The 18,772-nt window shown below is 33.1% G+C and overlaps 1 protein-coding gene across 3 annotated transcripts in view; it reads left to right on the top strand.

The window, feature by feature from the left end:
• The window catches only part of LRBA (LPS responsive beige-like anchor protein), a 570,825-nt gene that overhangs the window by 174,065 nt on the left and 377,988 nt on the right, over positions 1-18,772 (top strand). For all 3 annotated transcript variants that reach the window (XM_081075612.1, XM_081075611.1, XM_081075613.1), the window contains exon 35: positions 15,684-15,748. In XM_081075612.1, coding sequence (XP_080931738.1) covers positions 15,684-15,748 — 65 coding nt within the window. The remainder of the gene's footprint in view (positions 1-15,683; positions 15,749-18,772) is intronic.

Genomic DNA, 18,772 nt, shown 5'->3' with positions numbered 1-18,772 from the left:
TTAATATAAAATGTAGAAACCTGGGTCAGAACATATTTTATATTTATGGGAAATTACATATATTAACGTTGATCTGTTTATAGATTGAATTTTGCTATGCACTTATTTAAGAGGTCCGAAGAAAATGAAATTAATCTGTATGTGAATGTCATATGAAACAGTGTCTAATGAAATAAATTTTCATCAAGTATTTGTCAAGTAAATGAATAAAATTTTAGCAATAGACTATTCGAGTTACATGGCTAAATTGTACAGTATTGGGTGTGCTTTACGTGTCATCCATTTAATCAACCATGATTTGAGGTAGCTTGCAGTTAAGACCTATGTATACTAAAAATATGAAGTTATTAATAGGGAGGTTGGTAGGGTTAAACTATTAAGAGTCAAGAAATTACTCTGATGGCTAAATACAGGGGTTTTTTGTTTGTTTGTTTTGTGTTTTTTTCCCCCCACTGACATCTGCAGTAATTCCATGTGTTATAAAGTACAATTTGTGTATAAGGCAATTCCTATAGATAGTAGACATACAGAATTTATCTCGGTGATCCTTAACCCTGAGCAATGAGTGGATGATGGAATGCTGGTAGATCAAATTCATCCAGGTATATTTAGAAACAATCATTAATTGTTGGGAGGGGAATTTGCTCTTTTTTTGATATGATCTGCAAAACTCAGTCTTTGCAATGTATAGATATTTTGACATGAGAACATGTCAAACTCTCTCTGTGCATATATTATACAATAAAAATACTTAATGTATTTTCTGTGCTTTTATTGTAAATTAGAATACAATAATTTCACATTTTGTTGTCTCTTACTCATCTTCAATTCTTAGGTTAGATGCCCCAATACTGGATTATGAGTTTAAAATATATGAATTTAGAGAACTATCTTAGAATCAAATTTATGAAGATAAATGCTAAAGAAGAGTTAAATTTATAGACATAATAAGAGCTATTTTAGTACTTGTCATGGTATATTTTAATTTTTGTTTCATTAGATCGAAAACTCCTTGAGGTCAGGAAACCATTTCTTGTCCATTTTGTCTGTACTACTTATTAGTGTCAGACTCATAATAAAATTTAATAGGTATTTGTTGAATAAATCAATATATTTACCTTATTGGGGTAAAGTTGCCTTTAAAATTAATCTTGAGATTTTGATTCATTAAAAAGTACATAAAAGAACAGACACCTTTCCATTCTATTTTATAATTATCTTCTATCCAATTTTATCTTAATCTGAAAGGCAAGTTAGCCGCTATATATAGGCTTCAGACCCTAATTTTGAACTCTTACTCTATGCTTGCTTTAATGTTTTAAAATAAGAAAGTGATACATATTAAAGCCCTTTTAGCTGTCACCTTTGGGTCTCAGAAGGACCTACCTGGTTAGAAGAGCCACAACTGATGACTTTTTTAAGGAATAATCAATTTTGTGCATGTAGTTTCTCCTTTTTCTGTAGAATAATTTCTTATCACCTTTAGTCCAGCATTCATTTCAGGCATCGCAGCTTCTGCTAACAAAAAGAATATGGCAAATATTGAACTGGCTCTTAAAACTGATGTGTTTATCTAACTATTTAAGTTATTAAAAAAAGATGTGTTTATCTAACTATTTAACATATTAATACCTGGTTATATGTCACGATTTCATAAACGAAATGATCTATGTCTAAGTATTAGGTTGATGCAAAAGTAATTGCAGTTTAAAAGGTCAAAAATAAAGGCAAAAACCGCAATTACTTTTGCACCAACCTAATAGAAGTATCTCACTGTTTTCTTTCAGTGTGCTAAAAGGTGCTCGCATAGCAACAAATTTGTAAAGTGTATTAAATGGTGAAACTTACACTTCAATATTCTGTAAATATATCATTTCATTTTCCTTGTAACCAACCTTATATTTTCCAGTATAAAAGGGAGTTGGGGACAATTGGCTTCCTTAAAACCAGATTGTATGTAATGTGGTCCAATTAGTATCAAAATAATTTAGTATTTCAACATTTTTTTAATATTACTCCTTTTTTGGGGGATGTGTTTCTACCTCATCCCTAGAATGTACTTGTAGAATTAGTAAATGTAAATTAATTGTTTTTGATCTTTTTATTGTCAGTGCTTATGACCTTTTGATTGTGAATGGATGATAATCAAAAGGGTAGTGGTTAACAAAGGGACCAAAAAAATAAAGACTCCCAGTCCAATCACCTAGTTTTGCTTTAGATCTGCTGCTTTATCCTTAAAATGGACAAATGCTGTAAGCATAGGTGTTCTATATTGAAATGCTCAGAATTACCTTATTTGTGTGCAATAGAAACAGTTGACCTTATAATAAGGAATTAGATACTTTTGAAGCATGACAGGAAGTTTATGGAAGTTAGAGAGGATAGTTCAAGATTCAAGGTATTTTAACTGATCGTGAAACATCTTAAATGCACTAAAGTTTTTAAAGTATCTGAAATCAGTTTAATAAATATGCTAATTTTATAACATTTTTAAATGATTTTACTTGATTCAATTTTTTATCACAGATAACTTGATTTATGAGATGGATTTACCACAAAAACATTAAAAACAAACAGACTAAAGTACTCTATGTTACTTTAAAAAAATAAAATATTTAAGTGATGGGTTAGTGAACATTAATTGATATTTTTTTGAATCTGGATGCAGACCTTTCCAATATTAATTTAAAGTGCTTTGTTATAACCAAAGAGAAGCATAATTTAACTTTAAACACAGGATTTATTCTGAAATACAGGCATCCTTGATTCACCAGCACACTAGGATTTAGAAAACACAACCTTTTAAGGTGAATTTTGTGGAGCTGGCGTTACACCCTGTGGCTTGGCAGTCTAGTCAGAAGGATGATACCATGCTGACTATATAACTCGATCTTTGAACATTATTCTCAGGGGTGGTAAATGCAAAACAAAGTAATATCAACTGGCACTTAATTCTGCAAGTTCCCTGCTGATTGGGGTATTCAGTGAAATGGAACTCTTCCTGACAGGAAGTCAGCTTATGAGTATGGAGACATCTGAAAATAAAGTGTGCTTTAATTTGGCACCCTACTGTTTTACAACTGGTCTTTTAAATTTGGGATTAGGAAGAAAGGTAGCAAAAAGAAGGAATACACAAATGGGAATATTCTAAGTTTAACATTTCCTTTGGTTTAAATGTAATTATTAATACAGGTCTTTGTTTCTCAGCTATTACTGTGTGGTTTTGCTTAGTCCTTTCTTTCTATTATTTTAAGTTAATCTACTGAAGTTTTTATAGAAAGCCTAGGTTAAATGTGTGAAGCTTGAGGTTGTCTTTTTTTTTAATACCAAACTCTCAGAACTTTGTGAGGTCTCAGCTGTGTTCCCGTCCATTTTTTTTTTTTTAAATAAATAGTATGTAATGTAATGGATGTTGGAGTAATCAGGGGTCTTACTCTCCGTATTTAAATTTTGCAGTTTAAAGTTTACATTGCCTCAGTTGGCTCTGAGATGAACTAGTTATTTAGTAATTTAGTACACTGATATGTACAGTTAACATATAATAGCATAATTTAGGAAGGGACATACATTCCATCTATTGTCCGTTTTTCAGTCAGGCAGCTCTTTTTAGTCAAGCTGTCATTTTATGATATGAACTTCCAGAAGCATGCGTGTAGTGTTAACAAAAATCTGAGGTTTGAACATTGATTTAGGCCTGAATTAAGTAAGAATGAGAACTCTAAAGGTTATATATTTGTTTTTCTAGTAGTAAATTCCTCAGCTGCTGGGGGTGGGCTATGTGGAGATGGCTGTTGTCTCATTCCTGGGTAACAGAAGAAAGGAAAACTATGCCCCGGACAGGACTGGAAGAGGCTGAAGCCAGGAAAATTCTGTGATGATAGATTTTTGAATTTTAAGAAATGTTTTTCCCTCTATCACTTATTAACTCTGTAACCGTGGGTAAAATTACTTCACTTGCTTGAGACACAATTCTTATTGAGTGAAATGAATATCATAAAGATGGTATTAGATAATATATGTAAATATATGTAGAACAAGTACATAGAGCAAAGTAGGTTATAAATTAGTTATTAGATTCTGAATCTTAGTGTTTAGACAGCGCACAAAATCCTCTTTATTCAGTAGTTTCAGTGCCACTTGTTTTCTTTTTATGAAATTGATTTAATTGTTCAGATCTTTGCCTTACAAATTCAGTCCAACATTTTTTTTCTGCAGTGTCTTTTCATTATTTTCTATTCTTTTTGTGGTTATATGCCCAGTCTAGTTTTCAACTTGAACCGTAGAATATTAGATTTAGAAGAGATCTAATAATAGATTAACTGTTTTTGGTCTTTTCCATGTAGATAAGTTTAATTGGTAGCATTCATAGTTTCCATAGGCTCCCAAAGGTGTGGTTCCATCGTTTTTCTGGGTTGGCTATAGTGATAGCTGTTTTTGGGAAAGTCAATAAAGTATCCCTGAATACAAGTGAGGTTGATGTCATGAGAATAACTACTATAACAGTTGTCTTAGGGGTCTCTTTTGTGTACTTCAGAGGTTTTCATTTATACTCCATTACTTTCAACACACCTCTTGTACTACGTGAGTGGAGAAATAACTGTAATTTTATAATATAATAGTTAATGTAGTTCACTGTTTACCAACCTTTTTTCATGGCCAAGTCCATCATCAGATGATTCTGAACTTCAGTCCTATCAGAGTAGGGGAGGTAGGAAGGGACAAAAGGAGCTGCCATTTGAAAAAGGCCTCTGAAAAGAATCGCAGAATCTGATCCAGCTTACTCCTGAATTAGTAAAATGATCTTTTCCCTTTCTGTTGATTTACCTCTTTTAGTACATACTGACAAATTTGTTTTTTTAGGAGAATCTCTCTCTCTCTCTCTCTCTCTCTCTCTCTCTCTCTCTCTCTCTCTCTCAAAATCCTATTTTTTTAAACTTTTATTTATTTATTTTTTAAGTATGTTCAGCTCCAAGTCAAGTAAGTAATTGTTTCAGTTGTGGAGGGCACAGCTCACATTGGCCCATGTGGGGATCAAACCGGCAACCTTGTTGTTAAGAGCACCGAGCTCTAACCAACTAAGCTAACCGGCCGCCCCTAGGAGAGTCTCTTTATAGTTCCTTTCCAAGAGAAGCTGTGGTTTACTGTCTTGTCCAATTCAAATTCTTCTGTCTTATTTTCAAGGTCTCTAGTAGCTGTTTTGTGTTAGTTTATACTTATTTCTATGCTGCGCTGTAAATAGTATTCAGATGTTTGACATGTGTTAAGTACATCATGCCAATTTCTGGATAGTTTACAAAAAAACAAACCCCAGACTCTCTAACCCTAGACCCATTCTCCACATTCTCCGGACACTTTCTTTTCTGCAGTGTGCTTTTACATGTAATGAGTGTGAGTATGCACACTAATGTGCTAAATACTGGATGCGCAGTGCACTGTTTGATAGTAATTATATGTTTTTGAAAGTTCTTTATTTAGAAGCTCAAGTTTCTGTGAGGCATTCAATTGAAACAGCAGCATTATCTTGTTGGGTCAGTTGGTTTGTCAGGTTACTCTTGTTATCAGGTATTACCACATTTCCCTGAAAATAAGACCTAGCTGGACCATGAGCTCTAATATGTCTTTTGGAGCAAAAATTAATATAGGACTGGGTATAATATAATATAATATAATATACTAAATATATAAGACTGGATATAATATAATACCGGGTCCTATATTAATTTTTGCTCTAAAAGATGCATTAGAGCTGATGGTCCAGCTAGGTCTTATTTTCGGGGAAACATGGTACATGACTGAGGGAAAATTTAAGTTTGATTTTTTATTGTTCCTTTTCTAGAGGAAATATGATTTGTTCTTTACCTAAGAAAGCTTATACGTTTGTTCGATATTGTAGAGTTGTCCCACCTATTTATACCCATTGAAAAGATTCCCTATTGTTTTGTAGCATTAGTTTAATTTGTGAGACTAGGATTCTGTTTGCTACTGCTGTAAGCTCAAAACGAAAAAAGGAGGTTGGCCAATGGCAATGAGAAAGCAAAATAATGGGGGAGAATTTTTTTAAAGAAGCTTTCAATTTCTCATCAGTCTCTTTACCAAATCTGGATTGCTGCCTCACTTATTTGGACATTTGGCAGTGCTCTCGTTGCTTTTCTGCTAATTGTTAGAAGTTGCTTTTTGTGATAGCCCCTTGTTACCAGTAGTTCAACTGTAATGTAAAGATTTCAGTTTCTTGTAGCCTGATAGGCTTTATACTTAGCAAATTAAATGGAATTTCTGGAACCAAAAACAAAACCAGTCAAAACTCAATCATTATTAGAACCAACGCTTTGAGCAGAAGTTGACTTTCTTGAAAAATTTTCCAGCTCTTGCCATAATATACTAATTTAAAACAAAAAGTTTTTATTTCTTTTGAATTTTTTGAAATTGTTATTAAAGCGCACTTTTCTTCAGCTTGCTGGTTCTTTGTTTTCATTTGGTTTTTCTAGTATGATAGGTTGAAAAATGCTCCCCTCACCTCCGCCCCGTATCCACGTCAAATACCCCAGAACCTATGAATGTCACCTTATTAGGAAAAAGGGTCTTTGTGTGATTAAGGATTTTGAATGAGAGGATATTCCTGAATTATCTGGGCCCTAACTGCCATCGCGTGATTCCTTGTAAGAGAATAGAGGGAGATTAGAGCTAGGCCATAGAGAAGATAGTGTGAAGATGAGCAGAGAGTGACATGGCCACAAGCCACAGGTGCTGCCAGCCGCCAGAACTCTCAGGGGCAAGGGACAGATTCTCCCCTAGAAGCTCCAGGAGCACAGCTTTGCTGGCACCTTGATTTTGGTTCAGTGAACCTGATTTTGGACTTCTGGTCTCCAGAACTGTGAGAGAACAGAACTCTAGTATTTTAAGCAACCATGTTTGTGGCCATTTGTTACAGCAGCCAAAGGAAATTAGTGATGCCTAGAAGATCTCTGAGTCTTTTTAGTGCAGTGTTCCTTTCTGCTTCACCTAACAATGTTAGATTATGATTTCTTTAACAAGCATTTGAATGTTTGTTATATGGAAAATTGAATCACGTGCTATTGAGAACTAAAAGTTGTAGAGGTCCATACCTTTAAAGTGTTCCACCACAGCTAAGGAAACAAATTCCAATTTGTGAAGTTATTAACCCAGGAAAAAAAAAAGCAAAAATAAGCTAATATTGCATGTATTTCTAATGGAGATGAAATTGCTAGGAATATAATACTGCCGTATACTGTTGATTATTTGTTCCATCAGTCCTACTTTTTATGCAGCAAAACCAGGTTATCAAGTATTTCGGCATATCACTGTTGCAGTTATGTTGTAGGTCACAGAATAACCTACATGATGATGCTTTTCTATGTCTTAGACCTGTTGCATTAGCCATAAGTTGATATCACCTAATATCTCATTAGAAACATTGATAAATATTTGAGAGTATGGAGACATCTTGGACTGAAAGGTCTTACCCTCTACTCCAGGAAAGTTATCAAGCATTGATTGGCTATAGGTTGTGGCTATCAACAACTAGAACAGGTTACTGTAGTATGCAGTCTATGTGTCTTAGATAGTGTACGTTGAAAATTAGGACCAAAACTTTATAGAAGCTAGATGTGTGAGGTTTGGGAAACTCTAATTCTGAGATGATTTCATAGCATAAACATGAAAGATAATTTCTTTGCTCCTGTTGAATACTAAAACGAATGCAATGCTGTGTCATGGTTATTTTTTATTTGATGGAAAACTCTGAACACTGAAATTAAAATCTCACTCTATATTAACATTAAGAATTTATACAATGAGTACACAGTATCAGTTTACAGTGGTCAGTGTTCAGAGTGGAAGACCCCAAATGGTTAAACAGCAGGAGAGTTTTCTGCTTTTAGTTAAAAACTGCTGTTTTCTATATGCCTTATTTACTACATGTTTAATTCTTAATGTTGTGTGCTGTGGGATTGGGCATGCAAAAGTCAGCAGAAAGAGTTCTGGTTTTTACATCTAGAGCTATTACGTGCTGTACAATAATAAAGGCACTATTTTATTGGGTTTCTTGTAATTAACTTCAGCACTAGGCATTCATATAAATCATTCGTAATCTGTTTTCTTTAGATTTTTATTCTTTTAAACTGGTTTAACGTACTTGCTTTCTGTTATCTTTTTACATATGGATTGAGATTGTAATTGCTTTTTGGAATTAGGCTGTCAGAAACCAACATATATGTGAATTCAAGAAATGATTAAGGCAAGCTAATGAACTTTATATAACATTTTATGGAGATTTGTTACTGAAATAAAATTCTGTCGTAGTATTGTTTTGTGAAACTTAATAAATAACTGTTCTCTGAAGTTAAAACGTGTCTATGCATTCAAAAATTTAAAATGGTAACAATTATTAATTTGAAAATATTTTTACTTTTTGTTTTTCAAAATCCTGAGAAAGTAAAGACATGAGCTTTCTTTGAACGTGTCAATTTATTGACATTCTTAAACATTTGAATCACGTATATTTCCATAATATCTGATAAATGCCATTTTGTAGGTTGACTAGTAATTTACATTATTTTGTGCTTATAACGTTTTTATGATTCTTTTTTAGTTTAATATGGAACAAAAATGAAATAGAGGCCGACTTTTTTGGATAAGAAAGAAGGATCTAAATCACATATGTATGTCTGGCTGAGTTTAAGTTAAAAGTGTTTATTATTCATAACTAAATATTAGAAAACAATCTTTGCCTCTAAAAATTTCTTCATTTCCTAAATGTTTACAGGATTTTCTAGGAAGAATTTAGAGGTATAAGATAATTTTATTCGCTCCCACTATATAAAAATCTTGATGATGTTTATAAACGAATGTTAGGTGTATTAAGGCGGGGGTTGGGAGGCCTGAAGAAAGCTGGTTGCACTCATGTTCTGAAAGTAGTGCTTTTAAAAACAATTCCGTTGGTAAATACTTTTTATTGTAGCTGAGTACATTAAATGGTTTAAAAATCTTTTTAAAATAATTAGCTGTTTTATATAGTTTTAATGGAAGTCTTTCATGTTTCCTCTCCAGCAGTCTCTAATGAACACTCCTTGTAATTTCAGTGCAGGCTTTGAGATTCCCTAAAGACTTGACTTCAGACCTCAAAGGGCAGCAAATGCCATATGTCTGGAGAACTGGAGTTGCCAAACAGACTGCCCATGTCCTAACAGGACACATTTACATAACTCCTGAATGTTAAGCCCTGATATAAGCTTAATGATGATCATCTGTTGAGAGATTGTGGCTGGAAAGGGTTACAGCAACTTTTGTCACCTTTATTGAAATCAAGCTTTCTGTATTGATTAGTGAAAGAGCTCGACAAAATTGATACCAGTTTGGAAGTTATTCGAAGGATCATTACTGTTTGGAGAAGATGTTTTTCCTGAAAATATTTAAAAACAGATTTTTAAAGGCACTTCAAATCTATTGATTTTAATGTATAGTTGAATACAATAACAAAGGGATTAACGCTTTTTGATTGATTATTTACAAATAATTTAACATTGTGATTACATAATTGATTGCATGCTTATTTCAATTTTTTGATTTTTAAATCTTTGCATTCTTTATTTTTTAACTCAAATAAGTACTTTCTCAATACTCAGTTCTTTGTACATAGTACACATTAAAACATTTGTTAAATAAGCAGTAATAGAACTGAACCATTTGCTAATGCAACTTTAATAGAGTTTTCTTTTTTTACTCTTAACTTTGTAGTTATCTGTATACGTAATGTATTTCACTTATAAACAGTCATAACATTTGTACAACCAAATTTGTATTTTAGAAGTGTATGTTCACAAAAATCATCGAAACCAAATCTTTCCAGAGGGCAATCTTTTATGTAGCTATTTCATGTAATGATTTGTTTTTCCTCTAAAGATACAATGGGATAAGACTTGCCTTTTACTATTATGCTATATTCTTTCCTGGTATGAGGTTACTCAAGTTTGTGTTAGATATGCTGTTGAGAGAGTGCTGACACAAAGTGCAAACACTGTTGAAAAGTTCTTGATAGTTTACTTTGAGCACTTAAGATTACTATATCTTGACCATGAACAAGTTTTCTCTAGCATTGACCTTTAGTCATGTGTATAACGTGGTTCTCAGTTTTGTGTTAATACATTCCCTTCCTCGTTTGAGCTCTCCTCCGTGCCTTCCTCCCTTGACTCCTGATAGTGTTTCTGTCATCTACTTAGGTAATTGGAGCTGTATCCAGCCAATTTGATTTATTTTACAAAGACATGTATAACTAACATCTTAAAGGATTAATATTTTGTTGAAGAGCACAGACTTTAAATTGTTACATTTTTTAATGAGAAAACTGAAATAATTTGATATGAGTTTAGGTTTTTGTTAACAAATTATTTTTCATTGCTTTTGTTAATGTAAATTATGTTTGAAGACTTAGAACAGTACTTACAAAAGATGAGAGTATTTTCCTGCCAGTAGCAAAAAAGGTAATTTCATTTGGTAGGATACAGAATACTGACTTTTAAAAAAGAATTCTTAATAGTTTATGATAATTTATATTTTTGTAGTTTTGATACCAGTATTTGTGATAATTGAGTGTTTATTCTATTTGGAGGTGTTTCAGAATAATTTTGGATACATACCTATTCAGTTAGAAAATGTATCTATATTTTCAGTTTCTATTCTTCATTTAGAGCATATGATTAATATGTTTAATTTTTTATCAAGGAAAACATACCTTGTCTTATAATTCTAGTGATAATATAATACTCAAACTAAAAAACAGCAGATCCCTGCCTCAATTCTACCTTTTCCCTTTGATTCTTATTTTCTGGAAAGAACCACATTCAGATCTCTTAGTTGTTGACTCTGCTGGTTCTCTTCATATTTCTAAACGACATAATAGTAATATCTTGACTTTTCTATTTCACACATTATTTAATGTCTTACATGGAAGATGACCATTATATTGCTCTCCCTTTCTCTTTCACACTCACTCTTTTCCAGTACAGGTATATCGTAATATTTAGTTAAAATCATACTTAGCATTTGTGTTATTGTGACAATGTAAATGTTTATGGCAGAACTATAAAATGTACCACGATTTCCCTCTCTCCCTCCCTTCCTCTTGCTTGTCTTTCTCTTTCATTCTTTATCTTAGTATTTATAATTTTCTACCTCTTGTTTAATTAAATTTCTTTACACTCACCACAAATTTATTTCTGAATTTTCCAGTGGAATCCTAACATGACTACCAGTGCAGTCAAATCTATTGGTTCAGTCGTTTACCTTGGAGATACAGTGGCGTTGTCCATTTTCCTGTTTCAATCTAGATTGGTAACATTTTAGGTCTGTAGAAAGCTGTTTCTGGAGGCTTCTTTTATCATCTACTTACAATTCTTCTCTTCCTATCTTATGCTGCAGTGTCTATCTTCTGTGTCCCATGGTGGCCTTCTTCTCTTAAAGGTACACTGATTCAACATTTATCGATCACTTATTTTATATGTGCTGGTCACTGTCGTGGCACTGGAAATATGGGAGTGAATAAAAAACAAAGGTAAAGGCAAAAAATCTGGTGGTAATAAATATGCCATGGGAAAATTGAAGCAGAACATGGATGGAGGATGGTACTTGGTTGTCTATATTAATTTTGATGAGTCATATTCTTTGTAATTTCTTGAAAGATTACATGAAGGGTAGAATTTTTTAGCTTTTGTGAGAAAATGGGTTTACTTTTTATATTTGATAGCTTGTTTGGATATTAGTATTAGAGACTGAAAATTATAATCTCTCCAAATTTTTTTCTCCCTGACAGCTTTTAGTGTTATTGTTTTAAAAATTGTCATTGTTACTGGATTGTGCCTTGGTATGGGTGAATCTTTTAAAATGTATTGTCTTTGGTATTTCATGTAAACCGTTTTAATCTGAAAAAGCATGTACATATGTTCAGAGAAATTTTCTTGAATTATTTCTGTGGGGCAACTTCTTTATCTCTCTCTTCCCCCATCTCATAGTTCAGTAAGTATACTTTCAAGTTATTTATTTTTTTACAATAAGGATTTTTACAGTCTATAAGTTTACTTCTCTGGAAAGTAAATTTCCTATCTTTTACCATGGTGGGGATGGCCGTACATTATGGGGAAAAGATCTGGAGTTCTGTGTGTTATATATCAGCTTTCATCCATTTAAACTATTTTCATCGTTGTTCCTCAACCATCCTCCTATGTACTCAGTGCCTTCTATTTTTGGCCTTTCTAGGGTTTTGCAGGAAGCATTGGTTTGCATCAAGTTGATTTGCCTGCAGGTTGTAGAGAAAATTTTTACCCTCTCTCGTATACTGCTGTCTCTTCTTTATCAATCTTGTTCTTAGCTTTTGTTGTGTTTAACCTGATGTCATTCATTACATACCTTTTTTTTTTTTAAAGAGTGAAAGGTAGTCAGTGACTAGCCCACCAGAGTAAAAATTTGATTCTACATTTATTGGCAACATTGATGGCTTGACCCACCCTCTCCAAGAAAGAAAAAGATGGTAGAATGGAGTATATGTAGTCTGTCTTGTCTATCTGTGGTCTGATTTTATTTGCTTTAGAGCATGGTAATATTGGGAATCACTTGTAAAATTTAGGTAAACTCATGTAGTGCATTCAAGACACTTAAAATATGTCGTAAGAGGTTATTGAATTTTTAGAAAATGGTCAAGTTCACTTTAAGGAAGTTAGAATTGTAGTATAATAATATAAATTAATATATAGCATTGTGATTGGTATCCTTTTCTTTGTATTTGTTTGTTGATTGAGGGGAGGAAAGGACTTAATTTTGCTAATGAAGTTTCTTTCCCACTCCAACCAAATAAACAGCCTTTTACCAAAAACGCAAATGTGAAATTTGGTGTTACTTCATGTTTATTTAATAATTTTACTAATATATAGTATCTTGTTGTATGACTTAAGAGCATTAGTAAGCTAAGAGTATATTTTAGTAAAAATTGACTAGTCAACAGTTATGGCCTTAGGAAGTGCTAGTCAATTAAATACAGCTTAGAACAGGTATGAAATTATTGACTCAGTTATTGTGCTTTGAGTTCTTCCTCTCCAAAGTGCTGAAATGTGTTTTGAAATTACTTAGTTGCATTAGTGGTTGGATTTGAGGCTTTTAACGTGTTTTTCATCAATACCTCTGGGAAAAGAATAACCAAGACCTTTAAATGTACTATGCATTTTTCATCACTATAAAATTGTAAATACTGTGATGAAATATTGAAATGATCATGAAAGACGATAACCATTAAGCTTTTCTTTCAACTATTAAAACTCACTAAAGGTTATATTGAACTGTGGTTTATGAAATTGTTTAGACTAACGCCTTCTTTGATAATTATCTCAGAAGTGGAGAAAAATGCTTTGGGATAGTACGGTTAATGAGTCATCTTTTAAGTTTTGGCAACTTCCTTAAGGATTGTAGACAGTGTTAGTGTGGAGAAAGCCTTTTGGCATTAACAGCTGGGTTTATTTAAAATAATTTTCTATTCTCATGGGCTTCAGTTTCTTATCTGGGTTATTCTTATCAGCATGTATTTATGTACCTGGTGTGTGATATTTTATTAAATATTGATAATTTATAATTAGGTATGGATTATAGATAAATTAAAACTCAGTGATATCTTTGAGAATTGGGAGAGTTTTGTAGCAGTATCCAAAAGTATAAGATTTATATTTTCACTTTATTTCTCATTTTGTTTAATTTTTAAAAATTACTGAATAAGCTTTATTCCAGGTGATTAGATAGCAATTACTATAAGTTAACAAAATGTGTTTGTAGATGATGCTTGGGAAAACAAGAAGCCTAATGTATTAGGTGTAATAAATTTTTGTTTCTGAGCCTTTACAAAAACTTGGACTCTTCCATTACTGTATGGCCCTTCATGTCTAATTTGTTTTTAAGTTAAACAAAATATTTTGTGTGACATACCATGTTACGTTCAGGTTAGAAAAATTTTTAGATGGCAAATTTTTTATAGTTATATTAACTTTAACTAGTTTTCTATCTGACCTAAATCATGATGTTTGAAATCTTTTTGAATATTTATAAAGTGGTACACTTCTTGACTTTGTATTGGAAGTAAAAGTTTGTATACATAAATGAAAATAAAACAAAAATAATGTTTACCTGTCTGCTTGAGTCATGTAGAGTTTTGAATTTTATATGGCATGTAATAAAAATCCCCCCTGTTGGAAATTTTTTTAAGGGGTTATCTAAGACGAAGAGCTATCAAGTGAACCCATTCATGGACATATCCTGCTAATATCAGAATCAGTCTGAGAACGTAGATCTCATGACTTCGTGTTTATTGCTCTTTCCTCAACAATATGTTGCTTATCTTCTCTACTAGAGCTGGCCAATTCCACTCTCCTGTGTCTGACTGACTTTGTATCTAATTTTCATTCCACAGTATGTGTTCTGTTCTTTTGTTCTTACTGGCCTACTCATGAACGAGAGCCCTGTGACAGTTATGGCATATAGTCATTGTAGTCCTGAGAGCCACCTTGGACTTTTCCAAACAGAAAAGCAAATAATACAAAATGGGAGATGAAAAAGAGAATGGTTAAAGCTGAAACAAAGAGTTTAGTGTTTGACACAAAGCGGTCATTTGGGGTCAAATTACATGGAATTTAAAACTTAATGGTATTACCTTCAGAAAATGTGAATACAGTTTATGGTGGCAATGTTAAGTACCTCAACATTATCTTTTGAACTTTATAAAAGAACAGTAAAAGATCAATTGAGGCATACCATGTTGGTAGAATATGAAGGGCTCCTTAGTTTCAAGGAATTTAAGGATTATGTATATCCAATTCTTTAAAAAATATAAACATGCATGTGTGTATCTTTATATAAAATGTGCATGCAGGTACACACACAGACACACACACACACACACATATACTCATACACTCATACATGCATTGGCATTTTTCAAATCCAGCTACATTTCAATTCAGGTAGTCCTACCCTGATTGTATTAATATTTATTTTATATAAGTTTTGAGATGATTAAAAAAATTAATTTGTACATATTCTACTGGTCAATTTCCTTCCTAGGCTTTTTAATAGATTATTTATAAAATATATATTTAATAGTCATATCATCTTTTGCTAATTTATAGGCTAGTGAACTATAGATTTCTAGTTCAGAGTAGTCTGCCCAAATTCACTAATTTTTCTTGTCTCTTTCTCAGTCATTAATCATTAATTTTTATGGTAGAATATTCACTATTAAATTCATTTGCTATTGAATTCTGTCTTCCTCTCATTTGGGGTGATGCATCTCTTAAAGAAACAAAAACAAATACCTCTGTCTTTTGTCATCGTTACTGCCTTCCTTTCCAACCTTCAAAAATTTCAGTTACATTAGTAGTATATAATGTAGAACAAAGAGGGCAAGACAGATAGACTCATTTAATTTGCATAGAATCACATTGTTGCTAAGGTTAGTGTACTTTTTAATATCAACTATTCACATGTTCATGGGGCTGTATTGGGTAGGCAGCTTGTTTAACAAAATGTTTCCTTTAGGAGCTAAGCTACAAGTTGATATGAGTGGTGTTATTCATAATTGTTTTAAAGAAATAACATACCAAGTGAAATTTGTTCAGCTATTTTCTGCTATTTTTTAGGAGTGGCAGAATTCTATTCAGAAGAATGCAGGCCTTGCTTTTATTGAACTCGTCAATGAAGGAAGGTAATCTATTTTATATCCATTATATTTTACTTTAAAATCTTACTGTTTTTTTCCCCCCATAGAAACTGAATTTTTTTTGGTACTACATTTATTGTTTTTGTAGTAATGTAATAGTAATTATTACATATATGTCAACGTTTAATCATTTGATGGTTTTCTTCATGGTTGCATGCTTAATGATAAAGTTCTGGTCTTATTTTTCAATGAGTAAGGCTGAGTTTGGCAGAAGTAAACTGATGATTCAATTAGCAGATCTAAGAAAACTGATACTTATTCGGACTTCCTATTAAGTTCTATTATATTTATAAGACTGATAATTAGAATAAAATCTCTATGTTATCTCTCATGTCATGGCCTGCTCATAAGGGAGACACAGATCAAGTTTTGTTTTGTGTTGTGATGTAATGTGAAAGTGGAGAGAGAAAGAAACTTGGTAAGGTTTCCATTTAAAAAGTAGAGATAGAAGAACTCAAGAAAAAAAATCAGTAGTAGGATAGAAAAGTGAAGAACGTACAGAGTTGAAAAGAAAGATACATGGGAAAAAATAGATTTAAGAGAGAGAATTAAAAGGTAGAAGTAAATTGAGGAGATGATGAGTTGGGCTGCTTTGTGTCTGTTTTGGCAGCTGATTTTGAATTACTTGAATTGATGATCCTTGGTATAGATGAGATGTCTGATCGACTGCCATTGGAAATAACATCCTGGCAAAAACTATTGTTTAGGAATGTTTCTTTATTGTGTTCTGGATACTGTTGCGAGACTGACACCATCATTATAGGATCTATTGGAGGGAGTCATTAGGAATCCGGCCTCCGCCTCGTTAATGTTACAGAAAAGGGAGGGAAACATATTAATAACTTTCTTTGATATTAAATACTACTACTAAATTCTTCCACTTAGCAAATAAGTACAGTTGTTCACAGACTAGTATTGGAAACAAATACGCTTGTAATTATAATGTCTTATGGTAAATTCTGTGCTAGAAGTATGTATTTAAGTACAGGTTGCTAAGGTAGTAATAAGAAAAAAAGAGACTCCACAATTTAGTATGGAAGAATTAGGTAAAACTTACCAGGGAACATGATTCTTGATATGTGTTTTCACGGATGAGTAGATTTCGTCGTGTAGATGATGGAAAGTGGGGATTTTGGATAATTTGGAGTATCTGTGTATGGAAAGCACTGCAAATAGAGGGAATAGAATATCTTTAGACACTGATGTGTGAAAGTTTATAGAATATGTCTGTGTGTGTGTGTGTGTGTGTGTGTGTGTGAGAGAGAGAGAGAGAGAGAGAGAGAGAGAGAGAGAGAGAGAGAGAGACAAATTATTGGTGTAGAATTTGGCATCTGTACTACATTTGGCCTAATTTAGCATAGTTGGACTATCATTTAAAGGTGGTGGGAAGCTTAGGAAGATTTTTAAGCATAGGCATACAATTGTGATATTTTGGTTTTGGAAAAATAACCAGCACACATGTTTCGGATGGATTGAAGGAGAGGAGACCTGGTTGAAATCAAGGACAGTAGCAAGGTTGTTGCAGTGGTCCATGCGAGAAAGCTGAATTGTAATCTGGAGTCTGGCAAGTGGTAGGAAATCAATAGGTGTTTCTCAATGAGTGTATGACTAATAATTTAGTTCTCTTACTTTCAGCAAAAATTTCAAAGTACTTATTCACAAAAAAAAATAGTTCTTTGGCTGAATTTCAACTCTGAGATATTGGATGCTTTTAGAGTTTATATATAGAAAAAGAGTGAGGCGGTGAGAGCTGTTGATTGAACATGTACTTGTTCTACTTAATGCAAAACACTGATTAACAGATTTTCTTTAATTTACAGAGCTTATTTGTTTAAAGAAAATCTTGCTTTTTGGTTTTTAAAGAAAACTTGGTATAAAAGTCAATTTTGGTTAGTAGAGGCTCTACTAAGTATAAATACCCTCAATTATGCAAGTTACTGTTACATTTACTAGATACAGCAGAATAGCCTTCTGATTAATAGCATTGGCTTTGAAGTTAGCCCTTTGATATTTGAAAAGGACTTTTACTTCTGTGAACCTTTTTTTCCTTATCTATTCATTCAGCCACTATTTATTATGCACTGACTATACCATGAATTATTCTTGATGCTGAGGATACAGTGCTGAACAAAACAGATAAAGATCCTTTTCTTGTTGCTCTTACATTCGAACAGTCATTGACAGGCGATGAACGATAAACAAAATAAGTAATGAGTTATATGTGAAAGGTGGTAAGTAGTATGAAAAAAGGTAATGTGGAGTGGGTTGAAGGGAATGGAGGTTTTTGAAAGAAGTATAAAGGGCTGACCTGGTTTGCAGTTTAGAGTGGTCAGATTAGAGCTCATTGAAAAAGTGACATTTAAGCAAGCACTTGAAGGGTGCTGGGAGTTAACCATAGAGGCATGTCGGGGAAGAGCATTCCAGTTTTAGGGAATAGCCAGTATACATGTGAAAACTTCCCTGGCATGTTTGAGCAATGAGGCTAGTATGCCAATAATGAAGTGATGAAACTGGAGCGAAGTCAGAAATGAGATCAGAGAGGAAGCACGGGGCAAGATTCTGGGTAGAGCCTTTGCAGTTTTTTCTGTGGGAAATGATAGTCATCGCAGGATTTTGAGGAGGCAAAGTTTTGATGCATGTAGGAATTGAAGGATCCAGGTGTAGGGATCAGTTGGGGAGCTGTCATAGTAAGTCACTCTAGTTACACATGATGGTGACTTGGATGAGCATAGTTAGCAGTAGAGGAGGTAAAAAGTAGAATGATTATGAATATATTTTGAACATTGAGCTGATAGGATTTGGTAATGGATTGACTGAGGACATCAGAGAAAGCCCTCTCTTCCAGATGAAATTAGCCAGATCTGTGGGGTTGAAAGTGGCTTATTTCCATCAGTTGCCACAGCCTATGGTGTTTGAGTGCAGCATTCCCAGAAACGATTGGCACAAAACTCTGTTTGTTCTTACTCGGTGTTTAGAAGATTTTTGTGAATAAATTATTGTGGATTTTGT

This window comes from Rhinolophus hipposideros (assembly GCF_964194185.1).
Source record: "Rhinolophus hipposideros genome assembly, chromosome: 16".
Lineage (NCBI taxonomy): Eukaryota > Metazoa > Chordata > Mammalia > Chiroptera > Rhinolophidae > Rhinolophus > Rhinolophus hipposideros.
The sequence above is the reverse complement of the archived record's forward strand: the minus strand, read 5'-3'. Positions and strand labels throughout refer to the sequence as shown.